The 26,428-nt window shown below is 54.0% G+C and overlaps 1 protein-coding gene across 1 annotated transcript in view; it reads right to left on the bottom strand.

Annotated features, from left to right (window-relative positions):
• Positions 1-396: 396 nt before the first annotated feature.
• Adap1 (ArfGAP with dual PH domains 1) overlaps positions 397-26,428 on the bottom strand; it is a 57,365-nt gene continuing 31,333 nt past the window's right edge. Inside the window, exons 4-11 of the mRNA XM_051161137.1 lie at positions 19,848-19,930; positions 7,558-7,670; positions 6,241-6,387; positions 2,525-2,608; positions 2,258-2,320; positions 1,683-1,754; positions 1,248-1,476; positions 397-1,047 (exon numbers count right to left, since the gene is read on the bottom strand). Of these exons, the coding sequence (XP_051017094.1) occupies positions 1,019-1,047; positions 1,248-1,476; positions 1,683-1,754; positions 2,258-2,320; positions 2,525-2,608; positions 6,241-6,387; positions 7,558-7,670; positions 19,848-19,930 (820 nt within the window). The 3' untranslated portion in view covers positions 397-1,018. The remainder of the gene's footprint in view (positions 1,048-1,247; positions 1,477-1,682; positions 1,755-2,257; positions 2,321-2,524; positions 2,609-6,240; positions 6,388-7,557; positions 7,671-19,847; positions 19,931-26,428) is intronic.

Raw genomic sequence — 26,428 nt, 5'->3', positions numbered from 1 at the left:
CCAGGACCTGCCCTTTTGGGAATCCCATAGAAGGGAGCCCAGTCTGTTGGGGTGACCAGAGGGCAGCAGGGGAAATAAATACAGGTGGCTTTAACTACTGGCCTGCCAGCAGCAATCGGGGCTGGGGCAGCCACTCCTGCCCATGGCCATCTCTTGGTTTTGGGCTTGCGTTAATCCAGGGCTCAAAGACTGTGAGGTCAGGGCCAGAGGGCATGGGTTACAAAGCAGGGACAGCACCGAGCTGGGCACTGACGCCCAAAAGCAGATTGGGGTGGGGATGGGGGCTCCCTGGTTCCCAAGGAAACCGCTGCTGGGCTCCATGCACAGCACCCGCAGGCTCCCTCCCCGCTGACCCAGCCAGCTGTCCCCAAGGGCACCTGAGGCCCCAAAGCAGGTGGACCCAGGGCCTGTGCACACTGGTCCTCTTGGGGGGAAAAAATCCTGCCCCCAATGCCCCAGCTGGGTCAGCCCTAGGGGAAGGAGAGCTGACCCCTGACCCTTGATCCCTGTCTGATACACAGCAGGTGCTCAATAAATACTTGAGGTGGGGGAGGGAAAGGGAGGCATGCGGCACATCCCAGAGTGAGTCCCCAGCAGCCAGGCCAGCCCGCTGCCACAGCCATCCATGGCTGTCCATGGCTGTCCACAGCAGCCCAGCACCAAGTCCTGCCCTGAGGCCAAGATCCCCCTCAGGCCAGGAGAGTTAGTAGGGTCCTGCTCAAGTTGGGAGGCAGGGCTTCCAGCAGCAGGAAGCTGGGTGGGTCGGCTGGGCATGGCCGGGGAAGCAACACGACCAGGCCAGGGTCAGGGTGAGGCCCAGAGCCAAGTCGGCCTTCAACTTTCATGAGGTTCTGAAGAAATGTCTGTCCAATAGGCTTGCCTGAGCCCCACTTGGCCATGCCTGGGCCACACCCAGGAACAGGGTGTGGGCCAGGAGGCTGGGCTCCCCTACCGTCCAACACTGCCTGCCTGTCCAGCCACATGAGTGCAGAATCCTGGGGCCTCCGGGCTCTCTTCCTTAGGGTTTATGCTTGAAATGGGCTTCCACTAGGAACAGGAACAGTCCAACCCTTGGGAGCTGCCAGCCTTTGACCTCCTCACAGCCCCTGACCTCCCTGGGACTCCTGAACAGCAGACCAGCAGTCTGCCTGTCAGGGAGCAGACAGACCCACCCCTCGCCAGGAGCCTTCACCCATGATGCAAGCCCCATCCCATCAACCCTCCAACCCTACACCTGCTCCTCTCACCTGCATACTCTTGAGGCAGCATGGGCCTGTCCACCACCTTCTGGAAGGCCGCAATCCACTCCCTCTGGTCTGACTCTGTCTCACAGGTGAACAGGAACTTGCGGTCAGGGGTGACAATGGTGATGCCATGGGGCCAGTGGTGGCCCTGGGTAGATGGTGGGAGGCCCTCCAGCACCGTGTAACCACTTTCCTTGCTGCCAATGAAGACTTCCCCTCGGGCAAAGGCATCCTGTGGGTGAGAAGAGGCTGGGGCATGATGGGAGGAAACCCTTCCCCCCTAGGCTGTCCTTGCTACTTCCTGTCCAAACCTAGCCAGGTGAGGGCCTAGTTATATAGGACCCTGAGGAATCCCAGCCCCATTCCCTCAGCAATCAGCCTCAGAAACAGATGTTGGCGCGTGGGGGTGGGCTGGGGCTGTAGGCAGAACTTCCTTACCAGGGGGTCCTTGAAGTACATGAGCCTCCGGTCATCCATGGTGAACCAGCGCTTCCGGAAGCCTTCTGTCTGCTGTGGATCAGGGAGAACGGGGAGCAGTCAGCAGGCCCACTCAACACCCAGTGGGCGGGCAGGGTCTCACAGGGCACCAGTCCAGCCAGCCAGTGCATGAGGGGCTGGGATCCAGATCTCAAGGAGAGTGCTCCGCCTCCATAATGCAGAGCGAATCTGAAGGTCCCTGCCGAAGAGGGGACCTGAGGGCAGAAGGCTCAGGCCGACCCAAGCCCTAGGACCTGCAACCAGGTCACTGGCCTAGATCCTCAGCACAGACAGTGGGCCTCAAGGGTCACCCTGAAACTCAAGGCCGTAGGGCAAAGTGGCCAGCCCCGGGATACTTGCGATGCACATGGGAAAGGCCTGGCATTCCGTCTGTGCCCAGTGAGTCCAGCAACCCCGAGCCCCTCAGCCAGCCTGACGCCAAGCACCCCACGACAGACAGACAGACAGACAGACAGACAGACAGAAACAAGATGGCTGACCTTGAACAGGCCTGGGAGCACGCTGCTCTCACCTACCTTGGGCCCTGTCTTCTCCATGTAGCCTTCTTTTAGATAGTTCCTAGAGAGCTTGGGCACCAGCTGGGGCAGAAGAGATGGCGGTGAGGCCCACCCTGTGCCACCCCATAGGCAGTGTACCCAGCATAGCGTGGTCCTCCGGAGCTCGGTTCCAACCCCAGAAAGAAAAGCTGCAGTCAGCACCCTGTGCCCTTGGTCAGCCCTGAGACCTATCCCAGCTGGCTATGCCCCCACCACCCAGCAGGTGGCTCTGGGACAACCACTCACATCTGCATCGCTGGCTCCCGGGAAAGCCACCTGCAAGTAATGGAAGCGGGCCGCTCGCAGCGCATTGAACCAGTCCACGATCTCCTGAGGGCCAAAGCAGTGGTGAGTGGCGGCTTTCCGAGCCTCTGTCTCCCACCCCCACCCCCGCTGCCATCAGCTGGGCTGGCACTCTGAGCAGCCTCACTGAAGAATAGGACAAACCCTGGATGGGGCAGTCAGATGACCAGGGTCAGGGAACACAGGCTGAGCCAGGGGACTGAGTGGGGTTGACATCTGAGCTCTGCACATCACAGGTACCTCTCTGCACCCAGCTCTTTCTGCCCTATCTCAGACCCCAGCTGTCCCCCTGCACACATCTGGCGTCTCTCACTCCTGATGGGCTTACAGTGGCCTAGAGCTGTGACTGTAGCCACTCCTTGCTGCCACGCCAAAGGGACACCCCCCCCACCCCGACACCTGCCTGACTGGGAACCTGTCCATTTTTGTCTTCCCAGTGCTTCCGGTAAAATCCACAGCACAGCAAGGCAACCAGCACTACCAATATCAGAATGAGCCAGAACCCGGCACCTGTACCTTTTTCCTGGGCCTGGCCCATTGGACTTCTCTGTAGCCTAAGATGCTAGGGCCAGCTCTCACAGCCCTGCTCACACGTTCCCACCCACAACTGCTCCTACCCACTTCCCCATTTGGTCCCACCCCCTCCACCTGTGAAAGAGGCTGACCGGCCTCCTCCATACTAGTTTCCCCTCTCTCTTGCCCTCCCTGGGCTCCCACCCAAAGCCTTCTATTGCCACCGCTGATCACCCTCACTCCATTTGCAATGGTTCATACTTACCGACCCCCCCACCCCTGCCTCCCCACATCAGCCCTCCCAAACCCTCAGTTTTCAGGAGGCAGATTTCTCCCTCTACAGGTGACCCCAAATTCAGCCCTGGGCCTGTCCATTGTTCCTTCTCCCCACTGCTCTCTCTTCCCAGTTCAAATTGGGTTCTGGGCTGGGGAGATAGTTGAGTTGGTTTATAAAATGTGAGCTTTGCCAGCATAAGAACATACACCCCCAGCTGGGCGTAGTGGCGCCCGCCTTTAATCTCAGCACTCGGGAGGCAGAGGCAGGCGGATCGCTGTGAGTTCGAGGCCAGCCTGGTCTACAAAGCGAGTCCAGGACAGCCAAGGCTACACAGAGAAACCCTGTCTCGAAAAAAACAAAACAAAACAAAACAACAACAACAAAAAACCATATACCCCCAAAGCCTGATGTGGGGATATGCTCTTGTAATCCCAGCACTGGTGACCAGGAGATAAGAGAGCCCCTGGGACTCAGCCAGCCAACCTAATTTAACCAGTTACATCCAGGCCAATGGGAGACCTTGTGAAGGGGGGAAAAATAAAACAAAAAGTAGGGCTAGGCAGATGGCTCAGTGGGTAAGATACTGGCTGCAAATGCATTTAGAACTGAACTTGAACCCCCGGGACCCATGTAAAGCCAGACACAGTAGCACCAGATGTGTGTAATTCCAGTGCAAGAAGGAGAAGCCCTGGAGCCCTGGACATTGTCAGGCCCACTGACCTGGCATGCACAGAGAGGAATGGCAAAGAGACCCTGTCTCAAATGAGGTGGAAGATGAGGACTGACCCACACATGCAGCAAGTGGCATGTGTGTGTGTGTGTGTGTGTGTGTGTGTGTGTGCATGCACTCACTCGCACTGTACTCATGTACATAAAAGACTTTAAAAACAGCACCCTAGAACTTGCCCTGGGGCCTTTGCACACTCCTTCTACTCTTTGGAACACTATCTTCCCCATCCCCAGTTATCCTAATTTGGGGTTCTAGCCCCCTGATGATTGTGACCTCTTCCCAGGGTGCTAAAGGGGGGCAGGAAGCATGTCAGCAAGGGCTCTCAACACAGCTGTCTTTGAGGAGCAGAAAAGAAGCTGGGGTCCCCGCTGTGGAAGAGCATTGTGTCTCAGTGGCAGAAGGCCCTTCATGTCCTCCCAAGGAGTATGAAGGCGGAGGCCTGGGGTAAAGTGAGGCCTTCCTGGGAACACGTACTTTTGAGACAGGGTCTCACTGTGTATCCCTAGCTGGCCTGGAGCTCACTTTGTAGACTAGGCTGGCCTCAGACTCATAGACATCTGCCTGCCTCTTCCTCCCAAGTGCTAGAATCAAAGCCAAGTGCCACTGTGTCCTGTCCATGCTTGAGAGATTTTTTAAAAAGATTTATTACATATACAGTGTTCTGCCTGCATGTACTCCTGCACACCAGAAGAAGGAACCAGATCTTATGATAGATGGTTGTGAGCCACCGTGTGGTTGCTGGGAATTGAACTCAGGACCTCTGGAGGAGCAGATGGTGCTCTTAAACACTGAGCCATCTATCTCTCCAGCCCCAAGAGATTTTTATTAAAAGCCTAAATCCACAAGACACAGACAACTGTCATCGTAGGCTGGAAGCTAGCCAGTGAGTGAGCTGGCATGAGTGGGCAGGAGCCCCAGGATAGCTGCGTGCCAGCTGCACAGGGAGAGTTGGGCTGAGACATGGGGCCCCTCAGGACCTGCGGGTGGCTTCCCAGAGATAGGCTCCTCAGCACAAGCTGCCTGCTAAAGAATCAGCAGTGCCTGGGTTCACCTGAGAGAGCTTTCCTCCATGAAGGAGGCGGTGAGTGATTGAGGAAGCTCCCCACCTGGAGCTTGGGCCACATTTGAGTGCATGTGCGCCTGCACTGGCATGTACCTACACACATGAAAAAAAAACTGCACATGCCCCCAAAGACATGCAAAGGAAAAGGCACAAAAAAAGAAGTGAGCTTGGAGAGAAATGAGTGAGAGATGACTCCGCATAAACATTTGCAAGACAGAGCTTCCAGAAAGAGACTGGAGGGAAGAAAGCATTGAAGAAAATCCCCACTGGCCTTGTGGACATGAGTCACTAGACAAGAAAGCAGAGGCCCAGTGCTGGGGAAAAGCCTGCCCTGAATGATAGAACTCCAGAGAGAGTCTCAGACCGCGTGTCATCTCAAAAAAACTACTGTGGGGTGTGGTCCAACCAAAACAGGGCACACAGAGCATCACAGACTGGACCATGACAGGGAAGGAAGAAGTGAGGCCCAAGACTGTCCACCCATGTCCCTAGAAAGCCCTTGACCTCATGTGGAGGCTGGCCACCACAGGCAGACATGGCTGTTCATCACAGACCAACCAGACAGTGTACTGGATGCAGGAACTCAGACCCCTCTAGTGTTTTTATGTAGTCACAGGACACAGACCCTGCACACCACATCAATATACACCTCTCAGGTATGATGGCACAGGGGGACGGTAGTGTGGGAGACCCTTAACTTCCCAGGGGTCACCAAATGACGCCCAAACCAGACAACATGCTTAGAGATGTGACAGCTTCCCCAGGGATCAGGCCAAACTCCAGCCTCCTGGCCTTTCAGAAACATTCAGCTCTGCAAGTGCGGGCATGCACACACACACACACACACACACACACACACACACACACACACACACACACACACACACACTTTGATGAGGTGCGCATCAGAGCTCCAGCCACAACACGGAAGTGCAGGCTCTAGGGTCTGTTTGGGGTACGCTTGTGCCCATACAGAGATGCCTGCAACACAGGGGGGCAGGGCCAGATTACTGCCCACCCTCGAGGGGTGTGCATGGCCCCACCTCCCTTCCTCCCACCCACCTAGTGGTACCCACCTTGCCATCTTCGTGGTAGATGAAGATGTTGCGAGTGCTGTTGTCCTTCAGGTAGGTGACCTGCAGGCCATGGGGGTGGCCAATCTTGGCTGGCTGGAAGGTGGCATTCAGGTGTTCAATCTTCATGACAGACTTAGGCTCCTTGGCCTGTGAAGGAAGGGGGTAGTGGGAACGCCAGCCAGCAGCCAGAGTCTGAACAAGGGGAGGCTAGCAGTACACCTGCTGTGTGTGCTGTGCAGCCTTAGGCAAGTTACTTAACCTTTCTGAGCCCCAGACTTGAGGCCTGTGAATAGACGGTAGAGTTCTACTTCCTTCAGTGATGGGGACTACATGAGACCTGTGGGGGCACACTTGGTATCTGGGTAACCTCCCTAAACTGTGACCCTTCGTGTTCTCTGTCCTATCCTGATCCCAACCCTTGTTGGCCTATGCATCTGGAGCTTGCAGTCTGGGGTTACTCACCAAGACCCCACCTACTGTGAGCTGTCCCCAGACATTTCCATCCAGGTCACAAGGTCCAAGGCACAAGGTCTTTCTGTGGCCCTGGCTAGCTCCAGGGAGCTGTGTGACTAGCTCCATCCCTGTCCCTCAGCCGGACCTTAAGTCGGGGCACTTTTCTAGGCATGTCTCCTGGTGTTCCCCCACCCCCCAAACGGTAGCTAAGGGTCCCAGAGAAAGGGCCACAACACACTTGGCTGTGTGGCCCCACGTTGCTAATTATCTCAGAGCCAGTATCCCCATACACAAGGCAGGTGAGGAAGCTGCCACCTTGGACGATGGCACCACAGAGCTGAGCTCCCTCTCAGGATGGCACACCCCACCTTCCATCCCTCTATCCAGCCAGCCCCACAGCCATCCACCTCCAGGTGGCCCCTGCCCTGCAGCTGTCCCACCCACCGGTGACCGACCTGGAGCCAAGAATTTCACCAACCCTTCACAACTGACCCAAAGCACTATCCCAGTCTGTTCCCGGAAGCATCCACCAGGGGGAGCCCCAGGCTTCCTGGGACCATTCCCAGTAGGCTACCCCAGGCCTGGCTCCCAAAGGCTCCAGGAAGGGACAGGGGCCAGTCCTGGAGGTGGGGGTGGTGGGGTGGGATGGAGGAGTTGGTGTATGGGTGTGTGGCATGTACACGCGTGGCATTTCCCCAGGGGGGGAGCCACCATGAGGGGTGTCCCCTAGGAAGACTGACACCGGTGAAACTGAAGGAAGACAGGCACATTCCTGTAGAAAGGCAAAGCCTCAGCCCTTCAGACCCAGGGGAGTCTAGGACCCCCACACTGAAAAGTCACCGCTTTACTCCATGCCGGGCTCACGTCGTTTTTGTTGAAGTATTTCAGGGCACCCTCTCGTTCCGTCAGCACAAACTTCCGGCTTAAGAATTGTCCGTTGTCCCGGCCACGTTTCCAGAGAAGGCCCTCACGGTATCCTGGGGGAGAGAGAAATAGTCAAGGAGGCTCCACCTGTCTGACCCTGTCACTGTCCCTGGGACCTTCCTCTGTGGGTGGACACAGCTGAAGGATAGGGTCTCACCCGCCTATCTGCCCTGCCATTGGCCCGGGACCCACTGTCCAGACACACCTTGATGCCCCAGCCAGACCACAGATCTGGGGTGACCTTTGCTCACTCAGATCCTCCTACCAGGACCTGCCCCTAAGAAGTAAGACCTGGGGACGTAGTTGGGGACAATGGGTTTGAGGTGGCCCAGGGCTGCCAGGCAGGCTAAAGTCACAGAAGAAACAGGCTCTAGGGTCTGTGAAGGGCCAGAAACAGTTATCAGCACCGCGATGTCAGGGGCCAGAAGGACCCTCCCAGAGCCGGTCCATGATGCTGGGGTTGGCTAGCTCTGGGAACCCTGGCATATTCTGCCCCAGGGCAATTGGAAGCTATTTCACTGCTGGCAAAACCAGGCACTCTCATCGGGTAGTGGTGGCATGCGCCTTTAATCCCAGTATTTGGGAGGCAGGGGCAAACAGACCTCTGTGAGTTCGAGGCCAGCCTGGACTACAAAGTGAGTTTCAGGTGTGCAGCCAGGGTTGCACAGAGAAACCATATCTCAACAAACAAACAAACAAACGAAGGCACTCTCAGAAGAGCCAGCCTTCCCTGTGCCCTCACTTCCCTCCCTACTGTCCAGTTTTGCTGTGTCTGGCCAGCCCCATCCTTCTAGAAGGAGCTGCTGTGGTGGGCCCTGCCCTCCTCCGTGGGACTCTTGTTGTTGCTGCAGTATCTGCTGCTGAACGCCTGCATGGCTTGACGTTTCTGGTTATTATAAGCCTCCCCGCTGGTGGACAGGCATCTGGTGGCTGTTTCCCCTCGGGTGGGCAGAGTACAGAGATAGCTTTGTTATTTCCCTCCCTCTCTGCTGGGCATCAAGGTGGCTTTCATTGGCAAAGAGGGTCCTAGAAAACCCTGACTGCCAGCAGTGTGCTCAAGAATAGGAGCTCGGCCCCTGTATCAGGGTCATAAGTCAGCCAGACCCTGACAGCCGGGCCAGCTCACATCAGATCCCCTCCCCTCCCCCACTCAGCATCTCCTTCTCTGCTGCCTGCTGCTGGGCAGCCCTGTCCCCTTCACCAAACACAAGGGGCTATTTTCTGTGCTCTCTGAGACATGTGGCCATAAAAAGGCAGCAGCCTGGCGTCAGGGTGGAGGCAGCTGGCGCCCGTGGGACTATCAGTCTCAAGGCATGCCAGAAGGGGCCTGCTCCCTCCTTCACTTCTCAGGGGACAGGGCCTCTCTGAGGCTATGAATTGGCTGGTGTGCCTTGGGTCTCCTCCTTGATGTAACCTCAGCAAGCAGATCTCTTTCTGTACTTGGATACTGGGTCACGAACATGCCCTATTAGCCCAGGCAGGACCCACTTAGAATGTTTGTTGACTGACTCATCGAACAGCTAGCCTAGATGGTCAGTAAGTTGGCTAGGCGCTTCCTTCAGCTTCAGAGCCCAGATTCTCTAGGCATGAATAGCTTAGCATGGACTCCAGAAACGGGGTGTCCAGAGACACAGCAAGACCGGGTGCAAGCAGCTTCCCTCCCCACCCCCAGCACCTCCAGAACCCTCCAGCCTGGATCCAAGGAGCCAGGGGAAACACACCTCTCACCTGCTGTTCTAAAAATTGCCAGCAGGTGGCAGGAGCGTATAAGGAAGCCACAGTTTCTGCTCTGGGCTAGACAGAAGCCTACTGCCCCTCTGAGGCTTTCACAGGGCATCAAGCTTAGAGCCTCGGAGCAGTGGTACCATGGGAATCCAGCCAGCCAAGGGCAGACAGGTGGTGAACATTCGCCACGCCACACTGGCCTGGCTGGATGGGCCCTTGTCCAGCCCCAGCCCAGCCAGGGTCGTTGGTCAGCATCCCAGCCAGGCTACACTTCTGAACACACTTGCGACCAGGTAGGACCAGAAGTGATCGTTCTCCCTGAGAGAACTAGCCAGGTCCTGAGGTGGAGGCCGGGAAGTCTGGATGGCATTAATTAGATGCCTATGGTTTGCAGGGCTGGGGCCAGCTGTGGAGGTTGAGGGTCCTTGGACCACATCCCACAGGGTTTGCTGCTGAGGAAGGCGCAGGACAGATGGCAGAGAGGGTTCAGAATCACACATCCCAGAGAGGAGGAAGCCACTGTTCCCTGGCACCACAAGCCTCTTACAGATGAAGCACACCTTCCTCGGGGTGATGATGCAGAATTATGGACTCTTCTGCTTTTGAGTTGGGGGAGGGGTATCTCGCTACATAGCCCAGGCTAGCTTTGAACTAATGATCTTTCTGCTTCCACTTCTGGGTGACAGGTGTGCACCGTACCCGACCTGGGGGGGCGGGGCTTCATACTCGATCCTCACAAATGGGAAAGAACTTGATGTCCCTCGGTTATGGGATATTTAAGCAACTGTGTGCTGCTTGGATCCAGGCAGCAAGGCAGGCAGGAGAGAGGCCCGGCCCTAGGGCACACTGCACTGTGCATCCCCACACAGTATGCAGGCAAACTGGGCCACAGGGTCAGGGGAGGACACTGCGGCATCTTCTGCACTCACATACTTTCATAATCTGCAAACTTCAAGAACTGCATTCCAAACAGAATATGCAAAGTGTATGTACATTGTGTGATATATATGTGTGTGTGTGTGTGTGTGTGTGTGTGTGTGTGTGTGTGTGTGTGTGTGTGTGTGAATTGTACTTTTGTTTTTAACTCAGAGGTCTTGCTACGGAGTGTGACAGGAAGCTTGCTGAGGTGTGAGCCAAGTGGGTGTTCCATACTCAGGATGGCTGTAGGACCCTCCTGAGTGGGAGAGGCGACAACATCCCACTGGGGTATTACCAAGGGAAGGTTGGGCACAGAGCCAAGCCACAGAGGCACCAGAGAAGCGTGGCATTACCCACGCTGGATCAACCACAGCCAGCCTCTGGTTTTGAAGTTCTTCCTGCTTCTGCTGGCAACCACACCCATGTAGCTCCAGTTCTAGGTATCTGGCACCCTCTTCTGGCCTCCACCAAACACTGCACTCATGTGTTGCATACACATGCACGCAGCCAACATGCCCAAGGGGCTCAGATTCTGAGAGTGTTCTCAGGCCTCAGCCTGCCCACTACTCTGGCCATTTAGGTTCTGTCCTGAAGCTCCCTGGGTCTCTCTTCTGCACCTGTAAGAGAGGTCAAACCTCTGTGTGCGCAGGTTCAGAGTCTGAATTGCTAGGCTGCTGCCACCTTGCAGGGACACTTAACTCCACAGAGGACAGAGGGGCCATGTTGGTGACAGGTGCTAAGATCGTACCTTATGAGCCTTCCAGCTTCATGCATTTTGCAGGGCACCCTTGGCATGTTTGGCCCCTACTCTACCTGCTCCCTGGGAGCCTTCTTTTCCATTTTAGGATCCCGGGGTCCCAGTAGCAAGTGGGCAGCAAGTGCCCACCATCCACTCAGCCCTTATTGCCACTTCCTGGCTCGACTCTGGGAACAGGTCCCATACTTCCTCTCTGATAGGCCACACCAGGAAAGCTTCCACAGTCAGGTGATGGGTAGATGGCTCCTCTGCCCTGGTCCACTTGGGCTCCCTGACCTGAGGTGGGTGGGGGTCAGGCAGGGTCCTCCATCAGGAGAATGCCTGATGCTTTAGCCCTGGGACAAACTGACTCCTCTCAGGAACTGGCTTCTTTTGGGACTCCATGTCACGCGTCCTCAGTATGCAATGCTCTGGCTTCGAGACGCCCTGATGTTCTAGTCATACACAGGAACCCTTCAGTGTGAGGGTCCCACATTCCTTGCTTTGCTAACTTTGTTTGCTCAGCAGCCAGCAGAGCACAGCCTGGTGGGGAGGAAGCGCTTGTGAGCCAGTTCCAGGCACTGGGGTTCTGAGCTGCTGTCCTCCTCATCTTGTACATGGCCAATCGGTCCCCTGGGGATACTATTCAGAGTCACAAAACAGCCATCAGGAAGCCATGGAACAGGACCTCCCCAGCTGGTCTCATAGACAGGGTGGCGGGGGACCCTCACTGGCACCCCTCTCTGGGCCCCCCAGTTCCCTTTTCTTTGAAAGGGTCAGGGCTGAGGTGGAGCTAAATGAGCCAAGATGGTCCCCTAGTCCAGCAAGAGCACCAGACCTGCCCACCACATTCAGAGAAGCTGTGACATGGGGCCAAGAAGAGGCCTGGTACTTGTGGGCAGGCTGGCTAACCTTGTCAGTGACCCCATCACAACACATTGAGGCTCACGCAGGGGACAAGCCTACCTGACATGGAAGACACAGTCAGGAAATGGGGCTACCTGAGCCCACGGATACACTATCTGGCTTCCACCATCACTTCAAAGGACCTGACCCTCTCACGCTACCAGCCACCCAATGGTGCCTCACCATGGCCATGTGCCCAATACGTGTCAGGATTTATGACACACACACCCCCTCCACTATTACGCTGAGCATGCTGGCCTTAATCACACAAGGAGAAACTGAGGCCAGGCAAAAACTCTGACACTGCAGGTGCCTCACCTCTCTCCCTCCCTTTTTGCACAGTGACATTTAGGTCAAAGGTCAGGAAGGCAGCAGCACTGCGATGTCCCTGCCTGGCACAACAGTGCATTTCATGGAGGGAAGGGGCAACGCCTGAAGAGACCCAGGCAGGAAGCCATGTCTGTTGGAGGAGATGGTGGCCTGGTCCTGGACAACAAAGGCCATTGTCGGCATGCCCTGTCACCCACCCTACCCTGTGAAAAGCAACCATTGAGGCCTGGCTGGAGGCAGGACAGCTTGGGGGCAGGAGCCAGGGCAGCTGCCACCCAGTCATTTGCAAGGGCATGCCAGTGAGGGGCGGGTACAAAGCGAGGTGGACTCAGGTATGAGGGCACACCCACCACCCTGACATCTCAAAGTTTCAGAGAAGAGTTTGGGCACTCCAACCAACCAACTGTGACCTTGGCTGGGGGACAATGACATAAAGAGGAGAGTGTGACAGGGCCCTGTGGTCACATGGCTCTGTGCAATGCTTGTCCCTGCTGAGGGACAAGTGTAACTGTAACCCAGAACAAACCCTTAAAACTTCTGGATGCCCACCCCCCCTCCAGCCCCCCGACATAGCAAGAGGTCCAGATCACCCACACAGAGGCCCACTTCTGCCTGCTGCTTCCTTAGCCAGACAGCTAGCCCAGGCATTGGACAGGATGGCCAGGACATGAGGGTCTTGACCCAGCAGTCTCTGTCACTGTCAAGACGGGAAGTGTGATGGCACCTGCCTGACCTGCCTCTAGCCTCAGATGCTGCTGCTGCCTCAGACCTCTCTGAAACCCAATCCCTGGGGAGTGTGTGCTCTAGTCCCCAGGTCTGTCCTGCTTAGCCCGATGCCCTACTCGGGAGAAGACAGCTAGTTATCCAGGAGGCTCCCATGGACCTAAGGGTGTCATCCTGGAATAGGTGCTTGGTCTCATCCCACAGGTTTCCTGTGCGAGGCCTGAACAAGAGGCAGTGGCCGCCTCAGGACCAGAGACTCTGCTGTCCAGGCTCCAGAACAAAGCTTCCGTGAAAACTTCTCTAGGCTTAAAGAAATGCCGGGTGGTGGTGGCGCACGCCTTTCATCCCCGCACTTGGGAGGCAGAGACAGGTGGATCACTGTGAGTTTGAGGCCAGCCTGGTCTACAGAGCAAGTTCCAGGACAGCCAGAGCTATTATACAGAGAAACCCTATCTCGAAACCTCCCCCCCCCTACCCCCACAGGAAAAAAAGAAAAAAAAAGAAATTTGCAAAAATAGTATAGACGTCTCTGTGGGTGAGCAGGACCATGCTCTGTGACAGAAAGCCTGTCACAGAAGGCTACTCACCATGTTCAAGCTGGTGAACAGCAGGGAAGGAGAAGAGCAGACAGAAGGTGCTGGCTGCTAGCATAAAGACAGTGCAGAGCACACTTTCTAAGAGGGACCGGGTCTCAGTCCTGGTGTGGGAGTGTCTGGAACGGGCCTGGCATTGTGCAACAATGAGTGTGCTGGGTAGGGCGGCTCCTTGACAAGGGATATTTCCCCACACAGAGACTTCACAAGGATGACCCCTTGACCTCTTACTCCCATGTCCCTCAATGGTAGGAGGGAAGGGGTATGGACTGGACGTTCCCCTAATGATGTCCCTGTGGCCCCTTGGGCATTGCTGAGGCAACTGCCATCAGTGTCCTTGCTCAGTGTCACTCTTGACATGCAGTTCAGGATATCCCTTGATCTCCAGCTTGGATGTCATCATCCTGTCATCCACCTCTCTTAACCCCAGCGCACTAAGTCTTGAGTTATGCCAGCTAGCTATAGCTATGAGACCCTAAGGAAAACCAGATACAAACTCCTCTGTCTAGGGCTCCTGTTGAGTTATGGAGGCAGCAGAGTGCCCTGAGCAGGTGACATGTGGCCTCTGTCCTCAGCTGGCTGCTTCATCATCCTTCAGCCAGATGCTTCTCAGGCTCCGGTAACTATCCAGGCCTCCTTGTCTGCGCATGTTCACAGGCATCTAGGAGACAGGCCCTTGGAACCCACAGTTCCGGTTCATTCTGGGCAGGCTCGGGGCCACTCCTCTAAAGAGTCCCGGCCTCACTCTTTTGGGGCCCCACATTTCCCCTTTCTCCATCTGAGGGGACTTCTGCATTTCCCAAGGATAGGCTGTGGGGAGTGTCTTTGCCCTGAGTGAGAAAGGGCTGTGTGGTAAGAGAAGGGGGCAGAAGTGCTGGGGGCTGGTGAAGGGGGAGTAAAACACCTTGCCTAGAATCCCCCAGTGAGGGGCTGGGGTGTGGCTCAGTGGTAGAGCACCTGCCTAGAATCCCCCAGTGAGGGGCTGAGGTGTGGCTCAGTGGTAGAGCACCTGCCTAGAATCCCCCAGTGAGGGGCTGGGGTATGGCTCTGTGGCAGAGCCCCTACCTAGAATCCCCCAGTGAGGGGCTGGGGTGTGGTTCAGTGGTAGAGCCCCTGCCTAGAATCCCCCAGTGAGGGGCTGGGGGTGTGGCTTAGTGGTAGAGCACCTGCCTAGAATCCCCCAGTGAGGGGCTGGGGTGTGGCTCAGTGGTAGAGCCCCTGCCTAGAATCCTCCAGTAAGGGGCTGCAGGTGTGATTCAGTGTTAGAAGATTTATTTAACACTCTTGGGTTCCAGTCCAAGCCCTGAAAAGGAAACAGAGGAAAAAGAAAGGAAAAGAGGGAAATATGACTGATTAGAGCCACCCTGAGGCCACATTGCCCTACGGGAAGCCATGGGGGCACATGAGTTGGTGCTAGAGGTCACTGTAAGAGCAGGTTGGATGTGATGAAGGCATATTGGGGACCTGAGCACAGAGCAGCTCCAGGTCCTCTGGGTTCCCAGGGGGTCCCAGTGACCGTCTCACTGTCTGCCAGGTTCTTGTATGTGGAGACCGTGTCCTTGAGCCTGGCTCTTCTGGACACAACCTTGAGGTGACATATGGTGTGAGGATGGATAGAAGCAAGGTAGACCCTGACTGTGTCACACACACACACACACACACACACACACACACAAACACACACACACACATACACACACACCAACTTCTACCCCTTAGATCTCAGAGTGTGGTGGGGCAGGAAGGATGGCAGCTCATAGTGTGAAGCTCTTTTTTGTTTTGATTTGAGTTGTTTCTTTTTCTTTCTTTCTTTTTTTCTTCTTCTTCTTCTTTTTGGTTTTTTGAGACAGGGTTTCTTTGTGTAACCTCAGCTGTCCTGGAGTTGCTTTGTAGATCATGCTGGCCTTGAATTCACAGAGATCTAAGAAGCTCTTTAAAGAAACAGGAACCAGGCATGGTACCGCATGCCTGTAATCCCAGCACTTGGGAGGCAGAGACAGGTGGATCTCTCTGTCAGTTCAAGGCCAGGCTAGTCTACACAGCAAGTCCAGGACAGCCAAAGCTACACAGAGAAACCTAGTCTTGAAAAACCAAAGAAAGGAGGGCTGGAGAGATGGCTCAGAGGTTAAGAGCACTGTCTGCTCTTCCAGAGGTCCTGAGTTCAATTCCCAGCAACCACATGGTGGCTCAAAACCATCTATAATGAGATCTGGTGCCCTCTTCTGGCATGTAGATGTACACTGTATGCATAATAAATAAATAAATCTTTTTAAAAAAGAAAAAAGAAAAACCAAAAAAAGAAGAGGAGGAAGAAGAAAAAAGAAAGAAAGAAAGAAAGAAAGAAAGAAAGAAAGAAAGAAAGGAAAAGAAAGAAAGAAAGGAAAGGGAACAGTCCTAGAGGGCGGTGCACGCCTATAATCCCAGGGTTGGGGAGGCTGAGCCACAATAGTGTGTTAGAGACCAGAGCAGGCTACCAGACCCGTGTAGATCACATAGAGATCCTATCTCCAAAACCCAGAACCTCTTTCCAAAAGAAGTGAACACACATGGGGCCCCTGAGGCCCTGGGATCCTGTTCCCTGGGGCTCCTATCTATGAGCCCCGCTGGAGTCAGGAGTGCTGCTGGGAGTGCAGGGGCATAAGAGGATGAAGAAGCCCAAGTGGGGGAGGCTGCCCACTGTGTTATTTCTCCTTCAGGGAGTCATCAGACCCCCATTTAGATGGCAGTGTCTGGCCCCAGGCAAAGGATGCCCCCTCCTCAGCTGATGGTGCTAGCTGTAGTCCAGAGCACAGGCCTGAGGAAGCTCTGGACCCCTGATGGAGGAAATACATTTTCCCCTGGTCTCCTCTGCTCACACCTCTTCCTTCTGCTCCTTAGTCCCTTAGTCAGGCTCCTCACTGCTGAATTCTGTCCCCCCCCCCCATTCTGCCAGCAACCCACCCCTCTGCCCCCAGCTGAGATGAGGGGTACACACAGTAAGTGCTCTCAAGGGCCATGCTGCCTGGCCAGGCCTAGCATACAGGATTGCCATGGCTGAGCTGTGTCTTCAGAGCCCAGTGTGCATGTGTTTGTGTGAGGGTGTGCACGTGCACACCACATGTATACAGGTGGTGAGCCTGGAGAGTCTAGAAGAGAGTGTTGGAGCCCCTGGAGCTGGAGTTACAGGCAGTTGTCAGCCTCCCAATAAGAGTGCTGGGAACCGAACTCTAATCCTCTGAATAAGCAACAAGTACTCTTAACCACTAAACCAGGCCTACTTTTTTTTTTTTTTTTTAATGTAAGTTCTGGAGATTGAACTCATGTCCTCACACTTGGAAAGGAAACACTTTTTGGCTGAGCCATCTCTCCCCACCCTCATCCTTGCTTTAGTTATAACACCGTAGCCCAGGCTGGCCTTGAATTTACAATCCTCCTTTGTCCTCCTGAGGGCTTCTCTGCTACACCTAGTGCTAACAGGATCCTGAGTGGACCTAGCCTGGGGAGACCCTGAGTGACCATGATGTCACCATCTCCTCAGCCCTATGTATAACCTAGAGATTCCCAGGCTTTCAGTGAACCTAAGTACTTGGCACCAAGACCTAACCAGCTGCAGCATGCCTGCTAGTCCTCCAGTCCGCCTTGGTTCTGTGGCCTGTGTGCACCCCACTTCTAGAATCCAGATCTCCATTCTGCCAGGACCAGCCTGGTTCCAGAAACAAGCATGTGACCTGGGCACCCCCATCTCCTCAGTCATGACAGGCAAACACCTAATCAGGCCAGTCTGACCAATGAGGTGAGACTTCCTGCTCTATGCGCTCTGTTCTTCCCCTCCTCCGAGCCCTTGGGAACAAGAGGTCAAATTTGGGCCAGTTAGAGCAAAGCTGCCCCTGGAGGGTTCAGACATTAGTCCAGAAAAGCAGAAGCAGAAGGCAGAGGCACCAAAGTCAAGTCTGACATGGCTGCTTAGACACTTAGACCAAGTTGTGCCTGTCGCAGCGATGCTTATGGGAACCTATCCATTCTCTTTGTTGAGCCGTCCCTGTTGATTAAAACCAGAGGGTGCGGGGCGTGGTGGCGCACGCCTTTAATCCCAACACTCGGGAGGCAGAGGCAGGTGGATGGCTGTGAGTTTGAGGCCAGCCTGGTCTACAAAGTGAGTCCAGGACAGCCAAGGCTACACAGAGAGACCCTGTCTCGAAAAACCAAAATAAATGAATAAATAAATAAAACCAGAGGGTACTGACAACAGCAGAGGCGATATATGCAGCGACATTTCCACTGTTTAGCCCACACCACCTGACATCAGGTTATACGCTGTTATAAACTGCTCACACGGGAGGGCGCGATAGCCCACACCCTTCAGTGCCAGCTTCTGCCCAGCAGAAGCAGGCAGACATGTCTGAGTCTCAGACCATCCAAGGCTACAGACACATGGAGACTGTCTCAAAACAAACAAATACAAATAGTAAATAAACAGCTAAGGTGCTTGTGATGAGGAGGAAGCACATGGGGCTGACTGGCGCTCGGTCCCTTTCAGAGACCCTGCAGTGTTACCAGGTGATGGAGATACTGCATTGAGGCCATGTGGGCTGAGCACTGAGTGGGTCGGGAGTGAGCCAGGGGAGGGGAGCCGGGCCCGACACTCTGTGGTGAGGGTGGGGGAAGGCTCCCACTGCCACACGCAGCATCCTCTTGGCCTCGCTGCTCGGAGGCCAAGGGCCCACCTCTAGAGCAAGGGAAGGGGCAGATGGCTTTTGGATGGACTGGCATGGAGAGGGAAGGGGAAAACTCCCACGTAGCCTTGCTCACAATTCACTTGTTCCAGGTAACACAAAAGGATGGAATCAGACAGAGCCTTGGAGAGATGACTGAGAGACTTTGGTGGTGGTGAGGGGGTGGGAGTGGGAGAGTGGGGGGCTCGGGGGGTAAAAGGAGGGTCTGAGCCAGCAAGCAATGAGAACCCTCCTGCACACAGCCCCTCTGCCTTCTCCCCGACAGTGCCAGAACTCATTCCTTCCCACTGACGTTCAATTCTTCAATTCCATCATGGGTGTGGCATTGTGGGATCCACACCTTTAGTTCTAGAACATTCTGCTCACCCCAAAAGAGAGCTTGTGACGGCACAGGATTGTCAAACCTCTCATTCTTGTGGCACGCCATTGTCTCACCCCTCACCGTGACTGACGCCACTCTGCCTGGATGGTGCTGTGAGATTTTTCCACTCCTGGGGGACAGCCACCCGGGAACTTCTGCCTCGTGGCTACCCAGCAGTTCCACTGTGGACACCTGTGCTCAGGGCTCCACTGCTGTTCCCAGTTCACTCTTCTGTGGAGGACACTGAAGGGTGAGGGAACTGTTGTGACACACGGCAGCCTGCTGCTTAGTGTTGTGTGTACCCCAGGTGGATACAGGTTCTGCAAGCAGGGAACTGTGCTTGCATCAAAGATCCCTGCGGTGGCTGTTCCTGGTTGTCCATCTGAATACATCTGGAATTAACCAAATTCCAAGCTGCTGAGGGCACCAGAGAGGGATTGTTCTTCACCGGATTATTCAAGGTCGGAAGAACCGCCCTAAGTCCAGACCTTTTAAGGTGAGAAGATCCACCTTAAATCTGGGCCACTCTGGAGCCGGGCGTGGTGGCATGTGCATTTAATCCCAGCACCCAGGAGGCAGAAGCAAGAGGACCGCCATGAGTTCGAGGCCAGCCTGGTCTACAAAGTGAATTCAGGACAGCCAAGGCGACACAGAGAAACCCTGTCTCAAAAACAAACCTTCACAGTAATAAAAACCCTAACTAAGACGGACAGGAACTGCTTGAGACGTGTAGAGCTGTCCAGGGAACAAGATGCCTACTACATACCAAATACACAGGCATCAAGATGGTCCCCAGCCATCTCAGGCTGGAGGACCCATGGAAGAATGCAAGAGGTTAGATGACACACATTTAATAAATAAGAACCTACTACGGGGTAATCCATCAACCAAGTGAATGATTGAGAGATGAACACCAGAACTCTGATAACCCTGCTCTCTGCAACATGGTTCCATCAGACCCTCTTTACAAAGCCCCAGAACCTAGTGGAACCAATAGCATTGGGCAGGCCCAGTGGAGGCAGTAGCCACTGACCCAGCTGTCTCATCTGCCAGTGTGGGCAGTCTGGCCCACAGCAGTCCCTTCTGTCTCCCCACATAAGCCCACAGCCCTCCTGAAGCCCCTCAAGGGGAGAAGGTGGTCTCAGACCCTCAACCTCCACAGGCCGACACTACCACAGGTGTGGAACACTGAGCCAGTCTGAGACACTGGGAAGGGCACAGCTCACCTGCGGAGTATGGCTCCTGCTTCTCCACGTGAAGGAATTCTTGCCTCTCATACTTGGCACGGATCCACTGCTCGCGTAGGAGTCTACAAAGAGAGAGGAGGCTCGGATGCCTACATGGACCCCAAGTATCTATGCAGAGAGCCACCATAGTCCTGGCTACCCCTGATAACTAGCTTTCAGGAGCCAGAGGTCAGCATGGGTGGCTACCTTTGTCAGCTTCAACTGTTCACAAAGGATGCTCTCCATTCTACTTTCAGGGGTCCCTACTACCCCTCCTGGCCCTGCTGGTCCTCCAAATCCTGCCTCTTCATCACTAAAACTATCACGTTGGCAGATGGGGAACCTGGGGTCTGTTCACCTGAAACACCCCCACAAGGGCCCTTACTTGGTTCTGATCCTGTGTGATGGTTAGTGTTTTGTTGTTGTTGTTTGTTTGTTGTTTCGTTTTTTTGATTTTTTTTTTCTTTTGAGACAGGGTTTCTCTGTGTAGCCCTGGCTGTCCTGGATGCATTTTGTAGACCAGGCTGGCCTGATGGTTAGTTTTTCTCATTGTCAACAGGACACACCTAGAATGATCTGAGAAAAAAGTCTTCATTCAGGGCTTGTCTAGATCAGGTTGGCCTGTGAGTGTGTCGGTTGGAGGGGCCTGTCTTGATGGTTAACTGCTGCTCGAAGACCCAGCCCACTGTGGGCGATACCATTCCCTAGGCAGGAGGTCCTCAGCTGTGTAAGACAGGAGCAATCAAGCTGAGAGCAAGTGAGCAAGTGAGCCTTTGTGCATCCATTTCTGTCTGCTCTTGACTGTGGGCATATATGACTAGCTGCTCTGAGCTCTTGTTGTGACTTCTGTGCTCTGGTGGCCTGTGACCTGGCCTTATAAGCCAAATGTCTTAGCTAGGCTGTAATGAAACATCATGACCACAAGCAACTTGGGGATGAAAAGATTTATTTGGTTATGCCTCCACATTACTGTTCATCATTGGTGGAAGTCAGGACAGGAACTCAAGCAGGGCAGGAACCTGGAGGCAAGAGCTGACGCAGAGGCCATGGAGGGGTGCTGCTTACTGGCTTGCTCCTCATGTCTTTCTCAGCCTGCTTTCTTTCTTTCTTTCTTTCTTTCTTTCTTTCTTTCTTCCTTCCTTCCTTCCTTCCTTCCTTCCTTCCTTTCTTTTTCTTTCTTTTTTGTTTTGTTTCGAGTCAGAGTTTATCTGTATAATAGCCCTGTCTATACTGGAACTCTCTTTGTAGACCAGGCTGGCCTCAAACTCACAACGCTCTGCCTGCCTATGCCTCCCAAGTGCTGGGATTAAAGGCGTGCACCACCATGCCCAGCTCAGCCTGCTTTCTTCAGAACTCAGGACCCCAAGTGGCCTCACAATGGGCTGGCCCTCTCACCTCAATCACTAAGACAATGCCCTATAGGCTTGCCTATAGCCCGATCTTTCTTAACTAATGTTCCCTCCTCATAAGTGGCTCTAGCTTATGTCAAATTGACATAAAAAAAAAAAAAAAGCTGGGTGGTAGTGGCGCACACTTTTAATCCCAGCACTCTGGAGGCAGAGGCAGGCGGATCTCTGTGAGTTCGAGGCCAGCCTGGTCTACAGAGTGAGTTCCAGGAGAGCCAGGGCTGTTACACAGAGAAACCCTGTCTTGGAATAAACAAAAACCAAAAACAAACAAATGACCTGGGAGCCGGGCATGGTGGCACAACGCCTTTAATCCTAGCACTCGGGAGGCAGAGGCAGGTGGATATCTGGGAGTTCGAGGCCAGCCTGGCCTACAAAGTGAGTCCAGGACAGCCAAGGCTACACAGAGAAACCCTGTCTTGAAAAAACAAAACAAAACAAAACCAAAAAAAAAAAAAAAAAAAAAAAAGGAAAGAGAAAAAAAATCAGCTGGCACACCAAACAGACCCGTTTCTCCCATAAGTTGTTTTCTGTCAGGGTATTTTTATCACAGCAACAGAAATGAAACTGGGATGCCATGTGACCCCCTGTGGTTTGGGCCACATCTCCACCTTCTCAAGCCTTGGCTCCCATGTGGGACTTCCCACTGTCAAGCCGGGCATCCCCTCACAGAGGCCTCAAGTACAGTGACTGTGACCATCCCTTCCCCCCACCCCAGTCCCTCATGGAATCCTCTTATCTGGCTGTGTGAAGGTGAGTTCCCAAGCTCATAGCAGGTACCATCCTGGCCTTACTGGGTGGATGGATGGCTCAGCAACACCCCCCGCCCCCCCGTCTCCTGCCTTCACTCCCTTTCACTAGCCTCATGAGTCAGGCCTTGAAAGTGGTCTCCCAGCCGATACAAGGGCGATAGTTCTCAGAAACACGGAGGACTGGGGAGATGGCTCAGTAGGTAAAGTCCTTGCCTTGCAAGCATGAGTTCAAGCCCCAGCACCCACCTTAAAAAAGTCAGGTATATCCCTGTAATCCCAGCATGAGGTGCTAGAAAACAGGCCCAGGCAGCCTAGTGGAACTGTTGATTCCAGGACAGCAAGAAACTCCATCTCAAGAAATAAAGTGGACAGTGCCTAAGGAGTGACACCCAAGGTTTCCCTCTGGCTTCTACGTGCATGAACACACAGAGACAGACAGACAGACAGACAGACAGACAGACAGACACACACACACACACACACACACAGTTTCTCTTTGTAGCCCTGGCTGTCCTAGACTCGCTTTGTAGACCAGGCTGGCCTCAAACTCACAGAGATCCACCTGCCTCTGCCTCCTGAGTGCTGGGATTAAAGGCGTGCGGCACCATGCCCCGCCTGGCAAATCCTTTCAACCTGAAACAAATCCAGAGGTGGACCACAGCTGGCTGCTGTATCTGGATCCAGAGACAACAGAGGGCTGGACCGATGCTTGACGGTATACCTCTGGGGTGGCTTGAATGAACATGTCCCCCATAGGCTCGAATGTTTGAATACTTGGTCCCCAGTTGGTGGAACTGTTTGGAAAGGATTAGGGGGTGTGGCCTTGTTGGAGGAGATGTGATATTAGTGGTAGGCGCTGAGGTTTTGAAAGACTCGGGCTATTTCCAGTTAGCTCTCTGCCTCCTGCTGGCAGGCACATTAAGAGGCAAGAGCTCTCAGCGCTGCCCCAGCTGATTACCACTGTGCCTTGGCTCTGCCCTCATAAACTCTAAACCCCTGAAACCAGAAGCCCAATTAAATTCTTGATTAAAAAAAAAGTTCACTTGGGCCAGGCATGGTGGCGCATACATTTAATCCCAGCACTCAGGAGGCAGAGGCAGGTGGATCACTGTGAGTTTGAGGCCAGCCTGGTCTACAAGCGAATCCAGGACAACCAAGGCTAACACAGAGAGACCCTGTCTCGAAGGGGAAAAAAAAAAAAGTCCTGCTCCTAAAGAGCAATAAAAAACCGGGTGCAAACATTATTCAAAGGGAGCCAGGGCCCACGGCAAGCAGGCAGCTGAACCTGGCAGTGTTGGCTGTGTGGTTCTGGCTTTAGAATCCTGAAGGATACATTGGTAAAGGGGTTGGGCCATGTTCTCCCATGGGTTTGGATAGCTACTGAAGCCGGCCGGAGTGTGGCAGGGGAGTCCCTGCACGGAGGCCCTGAGAAGCCATCTTACGAAGCTGTGAAAATGGAACCTGGATTGTGTTGGAGACCCCATGACGTTGGAGATTCCAGAGCTGTGGGACACCTGCCAAGGAGAGCTACAGACAGGGAGTGGAACCAGCTACAGGATTTGGAGTTTGCTCCGCTGTTGTGGTCTGCTCTGGGCCTTTGTTTCCTCGCTGTGCCCCTATTCCTCCTCCGTTTTGGAATGGTAACATGTAATCTGCGCCATGGTTTGTTGGAAGTACGTGCTGTGCTTTTGATTGCACAGGGGCTTACAGTTAAGAGATTGCCCTGAGTCTCAGAAGACATGTTGGCTTTGAACTTGAAAACGTTGAAGCCAGGCGTGGCGGCGCACACCTTTAATCCCAGCATTCCGGGAGGCAGAGGTCTACAAAGTGAGTCCAGGACAGCCAAGCTAGGCTACACAGAGAAACCCTGTCTCAAAAAAAAAAAAAATGTTCCAGCACTCGGGAGGCAGAGGCAGGTGGATCTCTGAGTTCAAGGCCAGCCTGGTCTACAAGGTGAGTCTAGGACAGCCAGGGCTACACAGAGAAACCCTGTCTCGAAAAACCAAAAAAAAAAAAAAAAAAAAAAGTTGTTGGGCCTGTGAAAAGTTATGCGGACTTTTGAAGCTGGACTGAATACACTTTGCATTATGATATGGGCCATGAGCCTGGGGCTAGTGAGGGACTGGTTGTTTGACTGAGAATGACTCCCACAGGCTCATATGTTTGAATGCTTGGTCCCCAATTGATGGAATTGCTGCCTGTGGATCAAGATATAAGCTCTTAGGTGCTATTGCAGTCTTTGCTCTGTCTGAAACTCTAACCCTCTGGAACCATAAGCTTAATTAAACGCGCTTGTTTATAAGTTGCCTTGGTGACAGTATTCTGTCACAGCAACAGAAAAGTAACTAATCCAACCTCCCAGGGTACAGGTCCAGGAGGGGACAAAGCCGTACATCCCTGCCAGAGATGTCCTGCTCAGAACCTGAAGGCTTGTCTCCTGTCATGACCCCCTCTAAAGCTCTTAGCTGCTAGAAACCTTTGGAGACTTTCACATCCCTAGGACACATCCCACCCTGGCCCTGAACTTGCCTCATGAATGAGGTGACCAATACAACTTTGCATCTCTTTGAGCTCCCATTTCTCCAGCGTTTGTTACCCTCCCAACTCTAACCCTCCTTGAAGAGGGATGAATTGTCAAAAACCACAGCTGGAAAGTAGAGCACACACTGGGAATGGCGCTTGTGTAGCTTCCTTCTCCAGAGCCCCTGCCTAGAATCCCCCAGTGAGGGGCTGGGGTATGGCTCAGTGGTAGAGCCCCTGCCTAGAATCCCCCAGTGAGGGGCTGGGGTGTGGCTCAGTGGTAGAGCACCTGCTTAGAATCCCCCAGTGAGGGGCTGGGGTGTGGCTCAGTGGGAGAGCACCTGCCTAGAATCCCCCAGTGAGGGGCTGGGGCATGGCTCAGTGGTAGAGCCCCTGCCTAGAATCCCCCAGTGAGGGGCTGGGGTGTGGCTCAGTGGTAGAGCACCTACCTAAAATCCCCCAGTGAGGGGCTGGGGTGTGGCTCAGTGGTAGAGCACCTGCCTAGAATCCCCCAGTGAGGGGCTGGGGTGTGGCTCAGTGGTAGAGCACCTGCCTAAAATCCCCCAGTGAGGGGCTGGGGTGTGGCTCAGTGGTAGAGCACCTGCCTAGGATCTCCCAGTGAGGGGCTGGGGTGTGGCTCAGTGGTAGAGCCCCTGCCTAGAATCCCCCAGTGAGGGGCTGGGGTGTGGCTCACGGGTAGAGCCCCTGCCTAGAATCCCCCAGTGAGGGGCTGGGGTGTGGCTCAGTGGTAGAGCACCTGCCTAGAATCCCCCAGTAAGGGGGTGGGGTGTGGCTCAGTGATAGAGCACCTGCCTAGAATCCTCCAGTGAGGGGCTGGGGTGTGGCTCAGTGGTAGAGCCCCTGCCTAGAATCCCCCAGTGAGGGGCTGGGGTGTAGCTCAGTGGTAGAGCACCTGCCTAGAATCCCCCAGTGAGGGGGCTTTAGGCTCAGTGGTAGAGCCCCTGCCTAGAATCCCCCAGTGAGGGCTGGGGTGTGGCTCAGTGGTAGAGCACCTGCCTAAAATCCCCCAGTGAGGGACTGGGGTGTGGCTCAGTGGTAGAGCACCTGCCTAAAATCCCCCAGTGAGGGGCTGGGGTGTGGCTCAATGGTAGAACACCTGCCTAGAACACCCCAGTGAGTGGTTTGAAGTCCGGCCTAGCAGTGAGTGCTTACTTATGATCTGCCAGTAAGTGGCAAAAGGTGTGGCTAAGTGTGTCTTCCCAGCATGTATGAAGCTCTGTATTGTGTTCTCAATAACACATGCGCACAAGCACACACACACAGGGGCCCCATTACCCAGGTGCTCTGCTAATTTAACAACCTGCCTAGGGAGCTCACATGTTCCTTTTTATTCTGGGAGCACAGCAAGGACTTCCTAAGCTTATCTCCACCCATCTTAAGTGGGCCAACCTGTGTGAATTACGAGGCTGTTGTGGCTGAATTCCCACCAAACTCCAGGTCTTACGGTATGGTCCTGAACCCCAGCACCAATGAATCTGCTTCACTTGCAAACAGATTAGACAAATCTCGTCAAGGGGAGGTCATCCTACGGCCTTTGGCCAATGCAGTACCACTGGTGACACAGACACCCACAGAGGGACCGTGTTAGAGCGCAGGGGCAGCTCAGGAGGAGCTGATCTGGATCTCAGGCTTGGAGCTGAAGGAGCTGGGAGAGTGGTTTTTTTTTTTTTTTTTTTTTTAAAGAACAGCCCTTAATAATTACTTTTTCTTTCTTTTTTTTTTTAAGATTTATTTTTTTAAAAAGATTTATTTATTTATTTATTATGTATATAGTGTTTTGCCCTGTGTGTACACCTGCTGGCCTGAAGAGGGCACCAGATCTCATAACAGATAGTTGTGAACCACCATGTGGTTGTTGGGAATTGAACTCATGACCTCTTAA

Source organism: Acomys russatus, chromosome 19, assembly GCF_903995435.1.
Source record: "Acomys russatus chromosome 19, mAcoRus1.1, whole genome shotgun sequence".
NCBI classification, from domain to species: domain Eukaryota; kingdom Metazoa; phylum Chordata; class Mammalia; order Rodentia; family Muridae; genus Acomys; species Acomys russatus.
This window is presented reverse-complemented; position numbering and strand designations above follow the sequence as displayed.